Raw genomic sequence first — 20,222 nt, 5'->3', positions numbered from 1 at the left:
GCTGTCTCTGTTATACCAAATCTAGTGCTGTCTCTGCTATAGACCATGATTTCTTTTAAATTGGTTTTTAGGCTTATATTGCTACAAAGAGGCAACATGGAGTAGTCGATAGAGAGCTGGCCTCAGAGTCAGAAAGAACTCAGCTCTAATTTTGTCTCTGACATATGCTAGCCTGAGCAAGTCACTTCGCTTGTCAGTGCTCACGGTGACTCGCTAAGGCTATCATTTGCAGAGAAGAGACTAATCTGCATGAGAAGTTTCTCAGTAGACACTCCCAAGTCAATGCAATCGCAGGCTTGACCCAAAGAAGAAAAAAATCAAACACCTCCATTTCTTGAAATTCATAAAAGCACCTTCCTTCCTCTGCTGTCATCTAGCATGGATGTTGTTTTGCTTTCTTCTAGTAATTATTTTGGTTATTAATAGTTTTTATTGTGGATTTTTCTTTTTCCTATCTTGTATTTGTCAGTGTGAAGTATGTGTGGACACAGGTTCATTCATCGTTGGTATTTAATACAATAATTGAACGATGACTAGAATGCTTAGTGAGGAAAAATAATTAAGAGACAGATAGCCAAGTACTAAATATAGATATCCTTTTTATCTTACTAACTGTGTGATCCTGGGCAAGTCACTTAACCCCAATTGCCTAAAAAAAAAAAAAGATATCCTTTTATTTCTGTTTTGCCTTATTAATTTCTTATTGTAGTTTGAATATTTTTCTAGGTCATTTTATTCAGTTACTAACTTTTTGTTTTCAGCTCAATATAATGTGGTTCTTATCACTATCACTGTAAAATATTATAAAGTCTGAGAATACAGGTCTACCTAGTATTTTACATTTACATATACATGTATATGTATATTGTGTATGTGTGCATATAGATACACATATATTCATATGTAAACATGCACATGCACACACACATACATATACATATAAACATATACACACATCTTGGGACAGCTAAGTGGCATAGTAGCTAGAGTGCCAGGTCTGGCGTCAGGAAGACTCATCTACCTGAGTTCAAATTTGGCCTCGGATTTAATAGCTATATGACCCTGGGCAAATCACTTAACCCTGTTTACTTCAGTTTCCTCACCTATAAAATGAGCTGGAGAAGGAAATGACAAACCACTCCAGTATCTTTGCCAAGAAAACCCCAAATGGAGTCATGAAGAGTCAGACGTGACTGAAACAACTGAACGACAGAACATATACATATTATTTATATACATATAATATACATTATATGCATGATACAGACACATTCATATGATACAAGATTTCTCAGAAATCTTGGTACAGTTTTAAGTGTTTTAATAACATAAAACTTCAATAAGATTTTTGGTATACCCTATATATAACAATATTAACAGTAATAACAATAATTGCATTTGTGTAGAACTTTAAAGTTTGCAGAGTACTTTACAAATATCTCACTTTATCCTCACAACAACTCTGAGAGGTAGGTGCTATTATTTTCATTATTTTGCAGATTAGAAAAATGAGACAGACAGCAGTTAGGAGACTTGCTTAAGAGTCTCAGAGGCTTTATTGCATTTTTATAAAGGTGCAGTTTGCGTGTGTATAGTTGCATATACATTTACAAATAGATTTCTATGCATTGAGGTATATATAAGCATACATTTATGTATGTTGTTTATGTCTACATCTGTTCATTCTTCCAGGTAGACTTCAGTAGTAATTTATCAAGTTATATAGCATATATAAGGCCTTTAATTGGCATTGAAGTTAATCTCTGCATTAACTTAGACTGTTTTATCTTCATTCTGGGTAGTTTTCCCAGCTAGCCTCAAAATATTTATACATCCCTTTATTTCTCCCATTAGGCTTTTAAATTTTGTTTAACACGTCTTTTATTTCATTAATTAATTTAACATATGGTAAATAGATTGTATCTGTGTATTTCCTAGTTGCATATCACTAGCATATAGAAATAGGATATTTAGGGATTTTATCTTATTTCTTGAAGCTTTGGTATTTCAGTTTCCTGTATTTAATAACTTTTTGGTTCCTTTTCTTGATTTATCTAGGTATAAAATTAGGTTATCTATAAAAAGTAATGTACTAATTTTTTACCTTTTTTGTTTTTTATTTATTTTTCTTGTCTAATAGTTATAACCAGTGTTTCTTTCTTAAATAGGAATAATGACCAAGGGCATTCATAGGCATACTTTTAAGATGTTATTTATAATTATATATATGTATATGTATATATATGTATATGTATATGTGTGTGTGTATGTGTATGTGTGTATATATATATATATATATATATAAAATGTTCTCTTTATCATGCTAAGAAAGAGACCTTCTATGCCTATTTTTTCCATAATTTCAAGTAAGAATAGGTATCTTGTTTATTACCTTCTGGCATCTACTGAGATGATTTTGGATTTCTGCTCTTTTTCCTGTTACTGACATGTTAGGTTTATCTGTGAACATGAGGTTGAAAATCAGTTGCTTTCTCTTTTGGAGATCACTGACCCTCAGTACAAGAAGGTTCCCCCTCCCCTAAATTAAGGTATTATAGGCACTAGGAAAATGTAGATGTTTTCTGGTGAAGTCAACCCATTAGACCCCCATCAGTCTATCCATCTGGAATTAGTACATCAGAATCTGGACCTGTGATTTGCTAAGTATAGGGAATTCCTTGTAATGGAAAACCCCTCCTCGACTACTGCAGAGGGGCAAATGTGCAACTTCTTGTGTCTGTGAGTTGCCTGGAGGCACTGATCAAGTAAGTGTCTTGCCCAGGGTCACATGCCTTAAAATGTGTCGAGGCCAGGACTTGAACCTGGGTCTTTCAGATTCTGGGGCCTGCTCTCTACCATCTTTGCCATGATACCTCTCAGGGGCATTAACCCTAAAAAAATCATGACATTAAGAGAATAGGATTTAGGGCTATTTGACTGGAGTGAGGGTACAGGAAAGGCAAAGATAAGTCAGTGTTTGGGGATATTAAGGCACTGTGTAAAGTCAAAGGGGCCTCACTTTATCTTTTCTTTGGTTTGTAAGATGCTACATTAATGGTCACTAATTCTTTTCCCTCTTCTTTTTCCAGGTACAGAGAAAACAAATAGGTATGTTTGAATTTCATGATTATTTAATTTTCTGTCATTAAAATGAGCTGATCTTTTTGTGGTGGCTAAGAATTGGAAATCAAAGGGATGCCCATCAATTGAGGAATGGCTAAACAAGCTGTGGTATATGATTGTAATAGAATATTATTGTGCTACAAGACATGACAAGCAAGATGATTTCAGAAAAATCTGGAAAGACTTACATGAATGATGCCTAGTGAAATGAATAGAACCAGGAGAACATTGTACACAGTAACAGCAATATTGTTTGATGAAGAGCCGTGAATGACTTAGCTATTCTCAACAATACAATGATCCAAGACAATCCTAAAGGACTGATGATGAAGCATACTATCCACCTCCAGAGAAAGAACTGATATTGATTGAATACAGACGGAACCATGCCATTTTTCACTTTCTTGCATTTTTTTTCTTTTTTTTTGAATCTTCTTATACAAAATGACTAATATGGAAATGTTTTACATAATAGCACATGTACAATCTATATCTGATTACTTACCGTCTCGGGGGTGGGGTGTGGGTGTGGGAGGAAGGAAGAGAGAGAGGAATAGAATTTGGAACTCAAAATTTTAAATAAAAATTTTAAGAAAACATACCAGGAAAAAATGAGTTAAAAAAGGAAGGGGAATAGCATTAAGATTTGCTCTGAAATTGTCACTGTTTAATATACTAGTAGTAGTAATAATCATAATTTGTGTGACCTAAGAAGTATCATTGACATTTTTATGTTACTTTACGGTTGCTGAGTGCTTTAATTCAACTGTTTTCTTTGACCTTCACAACATTCTTTAGATATGTAAGGTAAGTATCATAACCCTCATTTTACACGTGAGGAAACTGAACCTCAGAGAAGTTAAATGATTTGCCCAAGGTCCCACAGGTAACTGGTGGTAAAACCTGAATTTGAACCCACATCTTTCTTCTGATTCCAAAGGTAGTATTCTTACTTCTGCACCATAAATGGTTCCCTGGTATAAGGTTTCTCTTTATTGTTTTCTTCAATTCTTTTTTCTCCTGCATAATTATAGTCATAAGAACAATTTCTCCCACACAATTGTAGTTACAGGAGCAAGAATACTTTGAGAAGATCGTGGGTCTGATAATTGTAAACTTTTGATATCTGTGTACAGATTGTAAAACCGATTCAAGTCCCCTCCTACCTTCTTTAGAATGCTCCTGGGAGCCCCTTCCCCTGCTCAGAGAATGAGCCTGGCCACATGAGGAAGAGAAATAATGGTGACCTGATACATTCCAGATACATAGAAATGATTGGGAGTTTATCCAAAAATGCTGCTTCTTCCCTGCATCACCACGAAAAATGACTGAGCACTTTATTTTTAGTCAGCAAGCACTTATTAAGCACTGACTATGTTCCAGGTTCTATGCTAACCACTAGGGTTACCCAAAAAAGAGCACAAAACACAGTGCTGGTTGTCTGTGTGTATGTGTGTATACATGCACTCATATATGTAGTTATTTGCATGTTGTCCTTATTGTATAGTTTATCCTTACTGTATATATCTTAATATATATGTACTACTATATGTAATGTATGTACATAGACCTAGACCTAGATATACCCTAAGGGCATATATACATGTAGATATATGTGCATGTAGTCCTTATTTTATAGTTTGTTCTTATGGTGTAACTACATGTGTGTATGTACATGCATATACACATATAAATACATATACACACAGTTATTTGCATGCTGTCCTTATTGTATAGTTTGTCCTTACTGTGTATATACCTTAATGTATAAAATATATACAACTATATGTAATATACACACACACACACATATATACCTTGGGTATATACAAGGTATATACACACACGTAGTTATTTATACATTGTCCTAATTGTGTAGTTGGCCCTTGCTGTATATATACCATAATATATAGTATATATACAAATTTATGTAATATATACACATACATATACATAAATACCCAAGGCATACTCACGTAGTTATTGCATATTGTCCTTATCGTATAGTTTGTTCTTACTGTATAATTATGTGTGTGTATATGTATGTGCATGCACACACACAGTTATTTGCATGTTATACCAATTATATAGTTTGTCTTTGCTGTCTATACCTTAACATATAATATATTCAACTATTTGTACACACGTGTATACACACACACACACACACACACACACACACAGACCCAGGCCATCCATCCATATAAATATGTGTGCGTGTGTGTGTATGTATGTATGTGTATACGTGTATCCACACATACACATATACACAAATACATTCACACAAATAGTTATTTCATGTTGTCCTTGTTATATAGGTTGTCCTTACTGTATGTGTGTATGTGTGTATGTGTATATGTATATATATGTATATACACATACACACACGCACATGCATATATATGTGTGTATATGTGTATTTGTATATTATGTATTAATACACGCACCTTAATACATAATATATAAATACATATATACACACGTATATATGCATGTCCCCACAACATATCTACATATACATCTATATGCATCTATATATACACATCCACGTAAAGTGAAAGTCATCTCAGAGGGAAGGTACTAGCAATAACTGGAGGCAGGGAGGGGTGTGGAGGAAGATCAGGAAGGCCTCCTGCGGAAGGTGAACCAAGTCTTGAAGGAGGCTGGGGAATCCAGGAACCAGACAGAGGTGGATGGGGAGGGCATTCTAGGCATAGAGGAGAGCCAGGGCGAAAGCTCCAAGCCTGAGGATGGAGGGCTGAGTGTAAGGATCCACAGTTAGGCCAGTGAAGCTAGACAGTATACATGGTAGGGGGTGAAGTGTAAGAAGACTGGGAGGCAGGAAGGGACCGTGGGGTAAAGGGCTTTAGCAGCCAAACATGACCCCTTTGTTTTATTTGTGATGCCTTTTGCAGATCTCCCTTCTGCTTCAGTCTGTGCTAAAAGCACCCAATAATCTGGAGACGTCATCTTTTTGAAGTTGCTTTCTTCTCTCCTTTAATAATTACTTCCTGTGAATACTGCTTCTACCAACTTGGGTCATAACCCCTTCATGACCAAGGATAGGTCTAGTACTGGAAGGGACGTCAGAGGTCATCTCGTCCAACTGTCTCTTTTTATGTGGTCTTCATAGGTTACTGTGACCAAAATAATTTATCGCCTGTTGACCCAGATCCATGTAATAAGCCTCTCCAAACTTTAAAATTAGATTCATCCTCAGTTGATAAACACCCAGTGCATTGATGAGTAAGGATTCACAATCATTTTTAGCTTTGTATCAGAAAGTCAGTCAGCCAGCCAATAAACATTTATTAAGTTCCTACCATATGCCGGGCACTATGCTAAGCACTCGGAGGTACAAAAAAGAGGCGAAAGATAGTCCCCTGCCCTCAAGGAGCTCACAATCTAGTGGGAGAGGCAATAAACAAACATGTCTGTACAAACAAAATATATACAGGATAAATAAGAAAGGAAGGCACTAGAGGGGTTAGGGGAAAGCTTCCTGTAGAAAATGGGATTTTAGTTGGGACTTAAAGGAAGCCAGTAGGTGAAGATGAGGAGGAAGAGCATTCCAGACATGAGGGACAGCCAGAGAAAATGCTTGGATGCAAGAGGTGCAACAGCCAGGAGGCCAGTGTCATTGGATCAAAGAGTAGGGAGTTAGATGTAAGAAAGATGGAAAGGAGAGGACGAGGTCATGAAGGACTTTGAACACCAAACAAGATTTTGTATTTGGTCCTAAAGATGATGGGGAGCCACTGCCGAGTAGGAGGAGGTGATGATGTGGTCGGACCTGCACTTTAATCCCTTTGGTGGCTGAGTAGAAGATGGATTGGAGAGGGGAGACACAGGAGGCGGGGAAACCCACCAGCCGGCTTTTGTCTTTTGTCCAAGTGTGAAGTGATGGTGGCCTGCACTAGCATGGACCTTCCAGAGCTCATGTTCCTCGGCATGGCTTTTAAGAACCCAGCATCACCGTCGCTGAGAGATTGGGGTGGGACTCTGGCAGAAGTCTTCTCTTAATATTCAGGACCAAGCTCCTCTCCACCAGAAATAATTTCTTCATCATTTCAGAGAAATTGTAAGATCAAATAACCACGCCATTCTCACTCACTCAAAACTAAGATCATGTCTGAGACATAGTGTTGAGTAGCGGATAAAGTGCCAAATCTGAGAATTGCAGGACCTGAGTTCAAATTCCAGGACTTGTCCCTTATAAGCCAAGTGATCCCAATTCATTTTACCTTTCATGGGCTTCAGTTTTATTATCTGGAAAGTAAGTTTGTTGAGATAAATGATCTCTAAGATCTCTTCTATCATTTGCCAGCTAGGTGATATACAATGTATAGCGTATTGGAGTTAGAAAGACTTGAGTTCAATTCCAAGGTAGGGCACTTACTAGCTATATGACCCTGGGCAGATCACTTAACCTCTCTCGGCCTCAGTTTCCTCATCTGTAAAATGGGTATAATAATAGCACCTGCCTCACAGAGTTGTTGTAAGGATCAAATGAGTAGTGTATGCAAACTTTAAAGTGGTATATAAATATCATTATTTATAAAATGATTATTATTTATGAAACTTATTGTTCAATACTTTCTGTGGTTCTCAGGCTAGTTAGTTTTAGTGGTTACTATTCATTTGATCACATTCCTATAAAACACAGCTTCCCTGGGGGGAGAGATGTCTTGGTGTTAACTCTTTGACTTCATGGGTTTTTACTGTCCCTGGATTCTGACTTTGTGATGAATAATGTTTATAAGTATCCTAATAATTCTCTAAATCTCTTCGTTCCCTCTTTCTCCCTGCCCACAGATACCCCTTGAATGCAGTTGCGACTGAAAATTCAGAAACTAAGAAGGTGACAGCAGACAAAATCTCAAAACATCCCCAACCAAGTGGTCTGGAAAGTGTAGATAAGAGTCAAAATCACTCAGACCTCCCAAAAATGTTCTCTAGAGAAAATGAAAGAACACACAGACAACCCCAGTCACTGAGCGAGTCTCGTCCAGAACCCTACAAGCTGAAGGAGAAAGTCCCAGAGGTGGCCCCAGTCCTCCAGAAGACATCAAGCACGATCATCCTGCAATCTGTAAGAGCCCCTGTTGAAACCAAGCCCCAAGCCATGGGCAACCTCCCACTTCAAGGGGAAGAGAAGAAGGTGCCCACAGCTCAGCCTACAGCATCTCCTCTGTCAAAGGAACTTGATTCCAAGGGCCAGGAGCTGGAGACCAAAATAGCAACCAAAAAAATCACCCTCGAAAACCGAAGAAACAAGACCCTTGGGGAGTCCCCCCAATTCTTGACACAGCCTGAAAGTCAAGAAATCCAAGAAGGTGATGAAGTCAAGTTCAGAAGTCAGGGTGAGTGAGACAATAATCACGGAACCCAGGCCTATTTTCTTTGGGTGTAATAGTTTCCCCCATTAATTCCTTTTGTTCCCTGCTGTTCCAAGCTCTTTAGGGCCCTTGAGAACCCTGGGTATACTGGGAGGAATCACATGGTCAAGGAGATCTGGCCTCCAGTTTCAGGGAATACTTAATCCAGTGAGGCCTCAGGATTTCCCAATCTAACAAAAAAGTTCCATGGTACTTGTCCTCAAAAATACTTCTCAATAAATTATAAAGTGAGGCCACTAGTGGGAAAAGGGATGCTGAGAAAAGGAGCAGTCAGTGTGACATCCCTCAGGATGAAAGGCATTGTAAAGAGAGGTAGAAGTGGTTTGATCATTAGGATTTGGGCTCTCCTTTCCTTACTCATCTATCCCTTCCCCAGCCATGGACACCATTTTACAGTCTCTCCATACCCTTACCTATTCCTGTAGTTGTAGGGACTCCAAAGCCGACTGTGGAATGGTTCCGGGACAATGCCCTTCTGATGGCAAGTGAAGGCATCCAGATATATGAAGATGAGAATGCTACCCATTGCCTGTGCCTGAAGAAGGCTCACATGGAAGACAGCGGCAGCTACAGCTGCCTGGCCTACAACAGCAAAGGCCGTGTGACCAGCCGGTGGATGCTGACAGTCAGAAGTGAGTATGTCTCTTCATGTGCAGTTAGCTGCCTATTAATTCTCTATGGGGAGATGATTCACCTGGCAGATTCCACATGATATTTTTTTTATCTCTGGCTTCTTTCCCCATAACCTTCTGTGAAGTCAATGGCTTTAATCAGGAAGGTGAATCTACTGCCAAGATATCTTTCGGTGTGTCCCACGGCTAAAGAAAAAGTTGTTTGGGGGTAGGGGAATCATATCTACTCTAGAATGATTCCATTTTATATGCATAGTTCATAAGATCATAGACTTAGAAATGGAACCTTAGTGACCACCTAATCCAGTCTCCTCATGCTATAGATGAGAAAATTTAGAGACTTTAAGTGATTTGCTTAAGGTGATTGAGGATTAATTATGTGTGCCTTATTTTAAGTGTCATGAGATGGGGGGGGGAGAATAATATGAGGAGCCTACATCTCTTTGTATTGATTTTCAGTCTCTCTTTGAACACTGTACCCCATATATTAAAACCATTGCTTTGAGAGTTAGACAAGCAAATGGAGTGAATTTTTCCACAAAACCCATGTACATGCCAGACACATGCACACATATCATATGAACACTCTATCTCATTTTCCATAATGTCTACTCTAAGACTTTTCCTGTCTTTCTTCAGGTTGTACCTAGTCCCTGCTTAGAAACATTCATGACGTGAGACAGCCTCATATTTCGTTGAGATCAAGGCCACTCAACATAAATTCCAATAAGTCCCCTCCTCTGCCCCTGAAAACTCTTCAGCCTTGTTCCTCATTTTCTTCATCTTCCCACTGGCCACAGAAAAGAATCGCTGAGGCTAATCTTTCTGCTTGTGCCTGTGATACCATTCTATGCTGCCTTCTCTGGTTTAGCCAAGCCCGTTCTCCAATAATCATTCTTTCTCTCTTTTTCATGTACCTTCAATCACTCCCACTCTGGCTCCTTCTTACCCCATGAGAGCTCTCCCTTGGGCTACCATCCCTTTGCTCTCCTCTTTTGCACAGCCACAATTCTGGAAAACTTCCTCATCATCCACTTGGCCTTGGTTCATCCCCTTATAAGAATAGAATCATAGATTTAGAGTGAGAAGGCATCTTAGTTCTCATGTTAGTCCAGCCCTTTTGCTTTATTGATGAGAAAACTGAGGCAAAGAACAGTGAGATGACAAAGTCATACAGGTAGTAAATGGAAGAAGCATGATGTGAACATTCTCTGACTCCAACTCAAGCACTCACCATGGACCTCTCTATTTCACCAAATTGGTTACCGCTTGCATAAATCTGAGACTACTCTCTGAGAGGTCACCAGTGACTGCTTTACCACCAAACCCAATGGCCATTTTTTTTCAATCTTCATCCTACTCCATCCTCTTACTAGCGGGACAATCAAGAGTGAGTTAATTAACCTTTCTGTGACTCATTTTCCTCATCTGTAAAATCAGGTTGTTGGGACTCACCTCTAAGGTGCCTTCCAGTTTAAAATCTATGATCTTTTTATCCTCTGCAACATTTCATATCATTGTCCACTTTCTTCTCCATCGGCTTTGAAGACAGCACCTTCATGGACACCTTCTGTCCTTGTCTCTCCTCCCTCCCTTGGCAATCTCATTCAGTACCCTGACTTCAGTTATTACATCTATTCAAATGACTCCTAAATCTCCATCTCCAGTCCTGACCGGCCCCTCCTTCCAGAAATGCATCTCCATCTATGTACAAGATATCTCAACCTGGGAATCCCACTTGCCATCCCAAACTGAACATGTACAAACATAACTTGTATTGCCCACCCCCCCAAACCTGGCTCTCCTTCTGACCTCACTATTTCTGATTGCTGAATTACAACTCACATGGTCTCCTGTATTTGACAAATTAACTCTTAAAACTTTTGAGTCTTCTCTCTTTATTAACTCTCATATCCGAGTGGTGCCTAGGGTCTGTAACAACTCTGATATTAGTACCCTACTTCCTACTCCCATTCCCACTACCCTAGTACAGCCACCTAGATTACTGCAATATTCTCCTAACATCTTTCTACCATTGTACTCACTCCAACCCATTTTCCATTCTGTGGAGAATGGATTATATATAGATCTGATCAAGCTACTTCTTTGCTCAGGAATCACCAATGGCTCTTGATTGTCTCCCAAGTGACTATCGTTTTCCTTTCCATAGCATCCATGGCCCCCTAAAATTTGGTGCCACCTCCTGTCTTTCCTGTCTTATCTCAGTATCTGTCCCTATGCCTTCTCTAATCCATCTAAATTTCATACTGTTGCCTATACCCAGAATACCTCCCTCTCCCTCTCCATCTGTTCATTTGATACTCACCCTTCAAGCCCAACTCAGATTGGGCCACTTACTTCATGAAGCTTTCCTTGATTTCCTCCCTACTCCATTGGTAATAACCTTCCTCCTTAGGACACATAAAGTACTTCATTTTGTATCTGGGTTGAGATTCCAGCTTGGCTTACTATGAGCATGATTTTGGGGCAGGCATGTAAGTTCTGGGCTTTAGATTCATCACCTATACAGTAAGAGATATTTAATAGGTGACTTCTATGGTCCATTCCAGGGTAGCTGGATGGTTCAGTGGATAGAGCACCGAACTTGGTATCAGGAAGACTCATATTCCTGAATTCAAATCTGGCCTCAGACACTTACTAGCTGTGTGACCCTGGGCAAGTCATTAACCCCATTTGCCTTAATTTCCTCATCTGTAAAATGAGCTGGAGAAGAAATGGCCAGCCACTCCAGTATCTTTGCCAAGAAAACTCCAAATGGGGTCACTAAGAGTTGGAAATGAATGAAAATGACTAAAAAACAGCATGGCCCATTCTCGATCTAAATCCATAATTTTGTGATCTTGTAATATTCTATATTATAGTGGTCTGTGTTTTCTATGCTAATAGACTGTAATGAGTCTATCACTGAGTGTAGGAACCACATCTTATCTAAATGTTGTATCTCCCCCAGAAGGAGTATGCTGCTTGTAATTATTTTATGATGAATGTCTAGTGCCTTATTTATCTTTGGAACAAAATAGTAATATAGCATTTAGGGGAAAAAATTGCAATTGTAGGGCGTATCACTGGTCTGTAAAGCTTTGTGTTCTGGGTCTGACAAACAGGGAATGGTTGTGCTCTTGTGGGTCAAGCTCAAAGGATAAGAACATGTCCCCAAACTACCCTGTTTCCTATTATGGCTCTGTCATCCATGAATTTATTGAAACCTTTTTGAATCTATTTATATTTTCAGCCTGTTCCCCTTCTTAGAGTAATGACTTTCATGAGTTGACTATCTATCTCATGAAACAGAACTTGCCTTTTTTGGTACACTCAAGTCATGTCGCTCAAAATCACTTGTTCCAAAGTTCTAGAATTATTTCATAGAATTATTGATTCAGAGCTAGAAGGGCCCTTAGAGGTCATGGAGTCCAACGCTCTCATTTTATAGTTGAAGAAATTGAGGCATAGAGAGGTTTACTTGCCCAGAGTCACACTGCTAGTAAGTATCTGAAGCAGGACTTGAATCTAGGCTTTCCTAACTCCAAGACCAATATTATATTCTCTATGTCATCACAGGATTGTTGTTGTTCAGTCATTTTCAGTTGAGTCCAACTCTTAATGATCTCACATGTGGTTTTCTTGGCAAAGATATTAGAGTGGCTTGCCATTTCCTTTTCCAACTCATTTTACAGATGAGGAAACTGAGGCAAACAGTGACTTGCCCAGGGTCACACAGCTAGTAAGTGTCTGAGACCAGATTTGAACTCAGGAAGATGAATCTTCCCGACTCTAAGCCTGGCACTGTATCCACCAAGCCACCTAGGACACAACTTCCAGAATTACCTAGTTAAAATTTATTAATGATAAAGCTAAAGATACAGTAAAGACATGTGCCAGTGATAATCCCAAGGGTTCCTTTTACCCAGGCAGACTTAAAGGACATCCAGGAAGTGGAAACTCTGCCTGGGCTGCAGACTGATCTGGGTGGTTCCTGAATGATGACGAAGGCTCTGTCCTTCCTGCTATTTCTTGCAAAAGACACATTATCTCCTATCTCTGCATTTCCCCTGTGCCTGAAATGCTCTCCTCACTTGCACCTCTTGGCTTCATTCAAATCTGAGCCAAAATTCCACCTTCTTCAGGAAGCCTTTCCCTATTCCCATTAATGCTATGGCCTTCCCTTTGAGATAATTTTCAATTTATCCCTTATGCATATCTTGTATTTACATAGTGGTCTCCATAGTGTCTCCCCCATTTGAGTGTGAGCTCCTTAAGAGCAGGGACCATGGTTTTACCTTTCTTTCTATCTCCAGTACGTTGCCTGGCCATTGATAGGTGCTTGCTGACCCTGGACAAGTCACGATCTCTGTCTCAGTTTTCTGATCTGTAAAATGAGAAGAATAATGGCACTCACCTGTCAAACTTACTGTGAGATCAAATGAGATAGCATATGGAAAGTGATTTGCACACCTTTAGGTGTGATATTTTGTCGCTCATTGTTGTTGTTGCTGTTATGCACTTTCTATGTGCTAGACATTTGTAATACAGAAACACCAATGAATCTGTCTCTGCCCTCAAGGAGCTTATATTCTATATATAACACATACAGACATAACTAAATATAAAATTATTTCCAGGGGAGAGAGTACTTTGCAGTTGGGTGTGTCAGAACAGATCATGGTTTGAAGTAGCATAGGAGCTGAGCCTTGTTATCTTCTATCTCACTGGAGATGATGCCTATGTCAATGAAATAACAAATCCAGTTGAGTTCCCTTATTTCTCTAAAGTGCACCTGTCTAGAACCGTACTACCAACATAGGTCTCATTAAAATGACCTATCTCTCATGTGTGTCGGGGGGAGGGTGTCTTGGCAATCAGGATTAAGTGACTTATCTATGGTCATAGAGCTAGTAAGTGTCTGAGATTGGATTTGAACTCGGGGTCCTCATCTTATTGTGTCTCAGTGATACTTAGGAAGTCCAATTTGCATCCTTTTATTCTAAATGGCTTTACTTGCCATACATGCTTTACTTGCCATACATACTTTACGCCATACATTTGTGTAAGGACGTTTGACCCCATGGTTTTATCACTCGATCTTTTCTTGTACTTCATTTCCTATGAATTTCTGGGCATCCCAATTGTTATTCTCCCAGTGATGTTGCAACTCTGTGATATCTAATTTGGTGGATGTATGTGGACAGCATTCCCCTTCTGTTTCTGTTTAAACCCTCTTGGCTAGATGTGCCTCAGTGAACAAAGGCTAAACATGTTGCTGACAGTTGGCCTGTTCTTTCCCCTCACAGGACCACGAGTCAATCGGATGGCCCCTTCTTTTTCCAGCGTCCTGAAGGGTTGTACAGTCATAGAGGGCGAGGACTTTGTGCTGCAGTGCACAATAGAAGGGCAGCCCACACCATATGTCTCCTGGCTACTCAATGGTAAGGCATTCACCAGGCTTCACTGTTTGCTTCCTCTTCCCTCTCCCCACTTAATACGATTCTCTCAGCTTGGTGGTCATGGTACTTAGTCACTAAAGTACTAAGTAAGGTCAAATCTTGATTAACCATACTGTGAGTTCCTTTAGGGGAGCTGCTTCTAAATAGCATTATTTTTGTTCAGTCACTCAGTCGTGTCTGACTCTTTATGACCCTGTATGGAGTTTTCTTGGCAAAGATATTGGAATGGTTTGCCATTTCCTTCTCCAGTGGATTAAGCTAAACAGAGGTTAAGGGACTTGCCCAGGGTCACACAGCTAGTGAGTGTCTGAGACTGGATTTGAACTCAGGTCTTCCTGACTCCAGGCCTGGCACTCTATCCACTGAGTCCCCTAACTGCCTCCCAGTAGTAGACATCAGTAAATGAAGATGACAGTAATGACAATGATAACAGATGACGATGCTGACAGACAACAATAACAGCAATGATGATAAAAAAAGAGAGAGAGCCAACATCATGCAATAGAAAGAACAATGGACAAAGAGTCAGGAAAATGGAGTTCTTATTCCAGCACTGCCATTAGCTAACTCTTCAATGTTGGGTAATCTATTTTATTTCTATGGACATTTGCTTCTTTGTCTATAAAATTAAAATTGAGTTATTTAATCTCCAACGTATCGTCCAATTCTAACTAGTTTTATACCTTTTTCAAGAGCACAAATTAGCTTAATAAATTAATGTACGTTGTTTGTCCCATGCGTATTGGACAGTTAACTTTCAGTGAACAGAGCATGACGTTGATAACTCCTGTGTAGCCAGGGTATATTGATATGAGGGTCATAGAGGATAGGTCTAGGTTAAATTGAGTCCTTGGGTACAGGAGAGTGTTTGGTCATTTTTCAGTCATGTCCGACACTTAGTGACCCCAATTGGGCTCTTCTTGGCAAAGATACTGAGGCAGTTTGCCATTTTCTTCTCCAGCTCATTTTACAGATGAAGAAACTGAGGCAAAAAGAGTTACATGACTTGATCAGGGTCACACACCTACTAAGAGTCTGAGGCCAGCTTTGAACTCAGCTCTTCCTGGCTCTAGGCCTGGCACTCTATCCACTGCACCATCTAGCTAGTAGAGTAGAAGGGCAAGTTTCCATCACTTTTTCGTTTATGTATCCTTGAACCTGACTAGTGCAGTGGTCTTTCCTGGGCTGGACTTGGGTCAAGGAAGCAAAGGTGAGTGCATAATGACAACCTCACCAAATCATATTGCTTCTTCCAGCCTTAGTTTCCTCATTAACAAAAGGAGGGAATTGAACTAGGTGATTTCTAAGATGACATCACAGGATTTCAGTGTTAGGAGAGGCTTAGGGGAACATCTGGTCCAAGATATATCCCTTCCCTAAAGCCTCTCTAATTCACACTTGAAAAAGAGTGTTGCAATTTTTATCTGAAGATTTCCAGCGAGGGACAATTCACTATCTACTAGGGCAGACCATGGCTCTTTTGTATTGATCTTATTGTTATGAAGTTTTTCTTTGCTTTAAGCCTAAAATGTGCCTCTCAACCTCCCACCCATTTCTCCCTAGCCCTACCCTCATTCATTATGACTTACTCCGTCTCATTTTGGGATAAGTTGATGTTTCCTAAGATTACCTTCTCAATGGTGAAAGAATGTGCTAGGCAGCAGGAGGAGGTCAGGCTAATAGTTTCATAGAATCGGAGACCACTAGTCGAACCCTCTCATGTTACAGGTGAATAAATGGAGACCCTAAAAGGTCAATAATCTGTCCAAGGTTACATTTACAGAATGAGAGCTAAAACCCAACTCTGCTGGCTTCTAGTCCAGCATGCTGTAGTTGATCAAAAAACCTGGTTTCAAATTCTGCATCAGACACTTAGTAACTGTGCGACTCTAGGCAGGGCACTTAACCTGTCTGTGCCTCAGTTTCCTCATCTGTAATATGGAGTTGGACTTGTTGGACTCTAAAGTCCTTTCTTGCTTTAAATCTGTGATCCTATGACCTTATACTACACCAGACAGATGAAGATTAAACTGTTACTAAAGATCCTTTAGTAATTAAAGCCTCATTTAGCAGTTAGGCTTTAGTAATTAATTAAGGCTTATTAATTTAACCAGTAATTAAGGGCTGATCACTCTGGCTTTTCCTCTTCCCGGCATCTAGATGTGCAGAATTCTTGTCAGGTGCTCTGGATGAATAGAAAAGTCAGTCTAGTGAGAGTATGTATATATCTTCAGGATATGGTACAGCGCCTGCCTGCCACATGGGTGCTTCATAAATGCTTACTGAGTTAAACTGAACATGAATCCACCTTCTAGCCAGAACACGATTTTAGGGACTGAGCGGGGTCTGACTTGATATAGTCCCCCATCAAAGTGAAATTGTTCCATAGATCAAGAGCTGAATTTGATTTCTATCAAGCACTTAGAACTGTGTTCTTTTTGTGTGTATGACACAGCTCCTTCCCACCCCACTGTTAGTGTTGGCATTTTCCCGTTGCACCCACCAGGGGGTGCTCAAGATCAATTCAGTTTCCAGCCCTCTATTAAACTCATCCCTGGCTAGGAGTTGCAGGCAAGGTCTCAAGTGTTCCTAAGTCAAATCTGCCCAACAGATCCCTCTGGGCACCTTGGGTCTGGTTTTGTATTTGTGTGGCCAAAGCAAGTTATTCCTTTGATAAAAGTACAATGTCATCAAGATAAATCTACCATATTATGCTATAGCAACAATAATGGGGAGAAAGAATTGAACTCTTAATGAGGAGTAGGTCAGAGTACTGTTTTGTGACAAATGTAGCTTTCCTACCCTTAGTGTTCTAGCCACAAAATGTGATTCTTCTTCCCCTTAAAAGAAAAAAATAATAGCAAGAGAGAGCCTCTTTAACTGGCCTGGTTAGCCATTGTGTTGGCCCAGCCTGCAATCTCTGCAAATGTGTCATGGAGACACAAGTGTTGTTATAGGCAGAAGAAAAAAATTAACTCTGTCAAGAATACTTCTCTCCCCCTCTCCCCTTTCATTTTTATGAAGTACAAACCAGAACTCCAGGGTCTGGCACAGAACAGAAGTTGTCAATTGTTCCCTGCATAGAGAATGGACACATTCCTGTTCTCAAGCCAGAAGCTCTAATAATGAGTTTTTTTTTCTCTTTTCCTGGAAACTAAAAGATCAAGTCTTAAAATGATAAAGTCTTAGAAACACATGGCAGGAAAAGGAACCTCTAGAAATCATTTCATTCATTTTCACATTTCTACACAGCACTACCTCTAGAGTGGGGGTTTTAATAAGGGTCATAGAACTCCATTTTAGCAGCTTGTGAAATCTACGGAACCCTCCTGAGAATAACGTTTTTAAATGCAAAATAAAATAAAATAAAATACATGAGATTACAGAAGAAACCAATTATCATGAAATGCAGTTATCAAAATATTTTTTGGAAAAAGTTCATCATGGCTAATAAGGAAATATGTTTTGTATGACTTCACATGTATAATTCCTATCATATTGCTTGCCTTCTCTTTGGGTGGGGGAGGGGGGGAGGTAGGAAGAGAATTTGGAACTCAAATTTTTTTTAAAAATGAAAAAATAACAAACTGAAAGAAACAAGAAATTCATGGACCTCAGGTTAAGAACTCAAGCTCTAAAGCATTCCTTGACAGATGATAACCTCTCATTTCATGCAGGGAAAGAGATGAGCTAACCTTTTTGTTGTTGTTGTTGTTGTTGTTGTTATTTTTTAAATGCCTTGGCTTGGTTATAGAAAGATAGAATTCAGTTAGATAGACATGTAGAAGAACTTTCTGGTTAAATCTTTAATATTTGACTGAGGTTACACCATGAAATCACTGCCCCAGAAGAGGTTTAAATGTACTCTACGCCCGTAGCCCATCTGTCTAAACTTTGGGAAGTCCGGCTTGGTAGTAGGCCTGGTCCTGAGCCAGGGGACCCTTTGAGATCCTTTTCAGCTCTAGGATTCTGTGAGATAATAGATACAGGTTTTCTGAACCATTTTTAATGTTCGAATAGTTAGAAAACTTCACTTTTCCTCTCTCAGAGCCCCACGTCTCTGCCCCTTTCCTGTGGGGCCTCCTTAGCTCCCACCCCTGTCTCCTCAGTGGATCCCAGTCTCTTTCTTCTCCCTCTATGCTTGTCCCTTTTCCCCATTACCACCAGTTGAAAGGAAATTTAGCTCTGAAATAACACCAATTATCATCCCTGAAGAAAGTCATCTTGACCTGATGTTTTCTGTCTTTCTCTCTGAACAGATCGGCCTATCCAATATGCCCACACAACTTTCGAGGATGGTGTGGCTGAATTGCAGGTACAAGATGCATTACCTGAGGATGATGGTCTCTACACCTGCCTTGCTGAGAATCCGTCAGGCCGGGCATCCTGCAGTGCCCAGGTTACTGTCCAGGGTAAGAGCCGTACCTGGCACTCAAATGCATAACCATTCCCTCCCCTGATAGGCAGCTTCCCTGTGGATGTATTAAAACAAGAGACCCATCTATATGTCTTGATAGGGAGGCATCTACTGAACCTGAAGGCAAAGCAATGAATAATAAGGCATCTTCAAGTTGAGTCAGAGCCTACCATGGGAAGGAACTGCTCGAGGCATCAGTCTGCTCCCTTCCCTCCCTCCCTGGGGGCCTTCTTTAGACCAAGCCATGGTCAGTGAGGACAGAAGCAGAGCAAAGGGACGAGTTCTGTGTTCTTTCAGAGCTTCCAGAGGGATGGGAAGAAACAAGATGCACACATAAAAAGTGGGATTTTAAAATACTCCTAGTTAAGAAAATGCACTCCCTCCCTTCTTTAAAGAGGTAGGAGTCTTTGCGTGTGGAATATTACATGCGCTACCTGATTCAGTTAATATGTTAATTGTTTTGCTGATCTATTTTCGTCTTTTCTTACTCTTTGTCTCAAGGGATGGGAAGGGGGAAGGGGAAAGGGAAGAGAATAAGCATTTATAGAGTACCTACTGTGTGCAAAGTGCTATACAAATGTTATCTCATTTGATCCTCACAACAACCCTGTGAGCAAAGTGTTTTTATGATTCTCATTTTATAGGTGAGGAAACTGAGGCAAATAGAGGTTAAGTGACTTATCCAGGGTTAAATAGCTCATAAATGTCTGAGGCCAGATTTGAACTCAGGTCTTTCTGACTCCAGGTCCAGTGCTCTATCTACAGTGCTACCTAGGTGCCTCTAAATGGAGGGGGGTAGGGGATTACTAGGTAGTGAAGAGGGGAGGAATATATGCAGACATGAAATATAGCTAGCATTTACATAGCTCTTTAAGGTTTAGTAAATGCTTTTCAAATACTTAATTTTAGCCTTACAAAAACCCTGGGAGGTGGGTGCTATTATTATTCCCATTTTGCAAATGAGGGAACTGAGGCAAACAGACAGGCAAATAACTTGCTCAGGGTCATACTACTAATATGTGTCTGAGATGAGATTTGAACTCAGGTCTTCCTAACTCTAAGCCTAGGTCTCTATCCACTGTACTACCTAGTAAAAACAAAAGATATATTATATATTTATAAACCCACTCACAAAGCAAGATACCCATCTCAAATGAAAACAGGCAAACTGCATCACTGCTGTGGGGAT

General features: G+C 39.8%; 1 protein-coding gene across 1 annotated transcript in view; it reads left to right on the top strand.

Moving 5' to 3' along the window:
• The window catches only part of MYLK (myosin light chain kinase), a 313,404-nt gene that overhangs the window by 124,291 nt on the left and 168,891 nt on the right, over window positions 1–20,222 (top strand). The window contains exons 7-11 of the mRNA XM_027845152.1: window positions 3,090–3,108; window positions 7,939–8,486; window positions 8,948–9,154; window positions 14,464–14,598; window positions 18,876–19,028. Of these exons, the coding sequence (XP_027700953.1) occupies window positions 3,090–3,108; window positions 7,939–8,486; window positions 8,948–9,154; window positions 14,464–14,598; window positions 18,876–19,028 (1,062 nt within the window). The remainder of the gene's footprint in view (window positions 1–3,089; window positions 3,109–7,938; window positions 8,487–8,947; window positions 9,155–14,463; window positions 14,599–18,875; window positions 19,029–20,222) is intronic.

This window comes from Vombatus ursinus, unplaced genomic scaffold (genome assembly GCF_900497805.2).
Source record: "Vombatus ursinus unplaced genomic scaffold, bare-nosed wombat genome assembly UNPS02014959.1, whole genome shotgun sequence".
NCBI lineage: Eukaryota > Metazoa > Chordata > Mammalia > Diprotodontia > Vombatidae > Vombatus > Vombatus ursinus.
The sequence above is the reverse complement of the archived record's forward strand: the minus strand, read 5'-3'. Positions and strand labels throughout refer to the sequence as shown.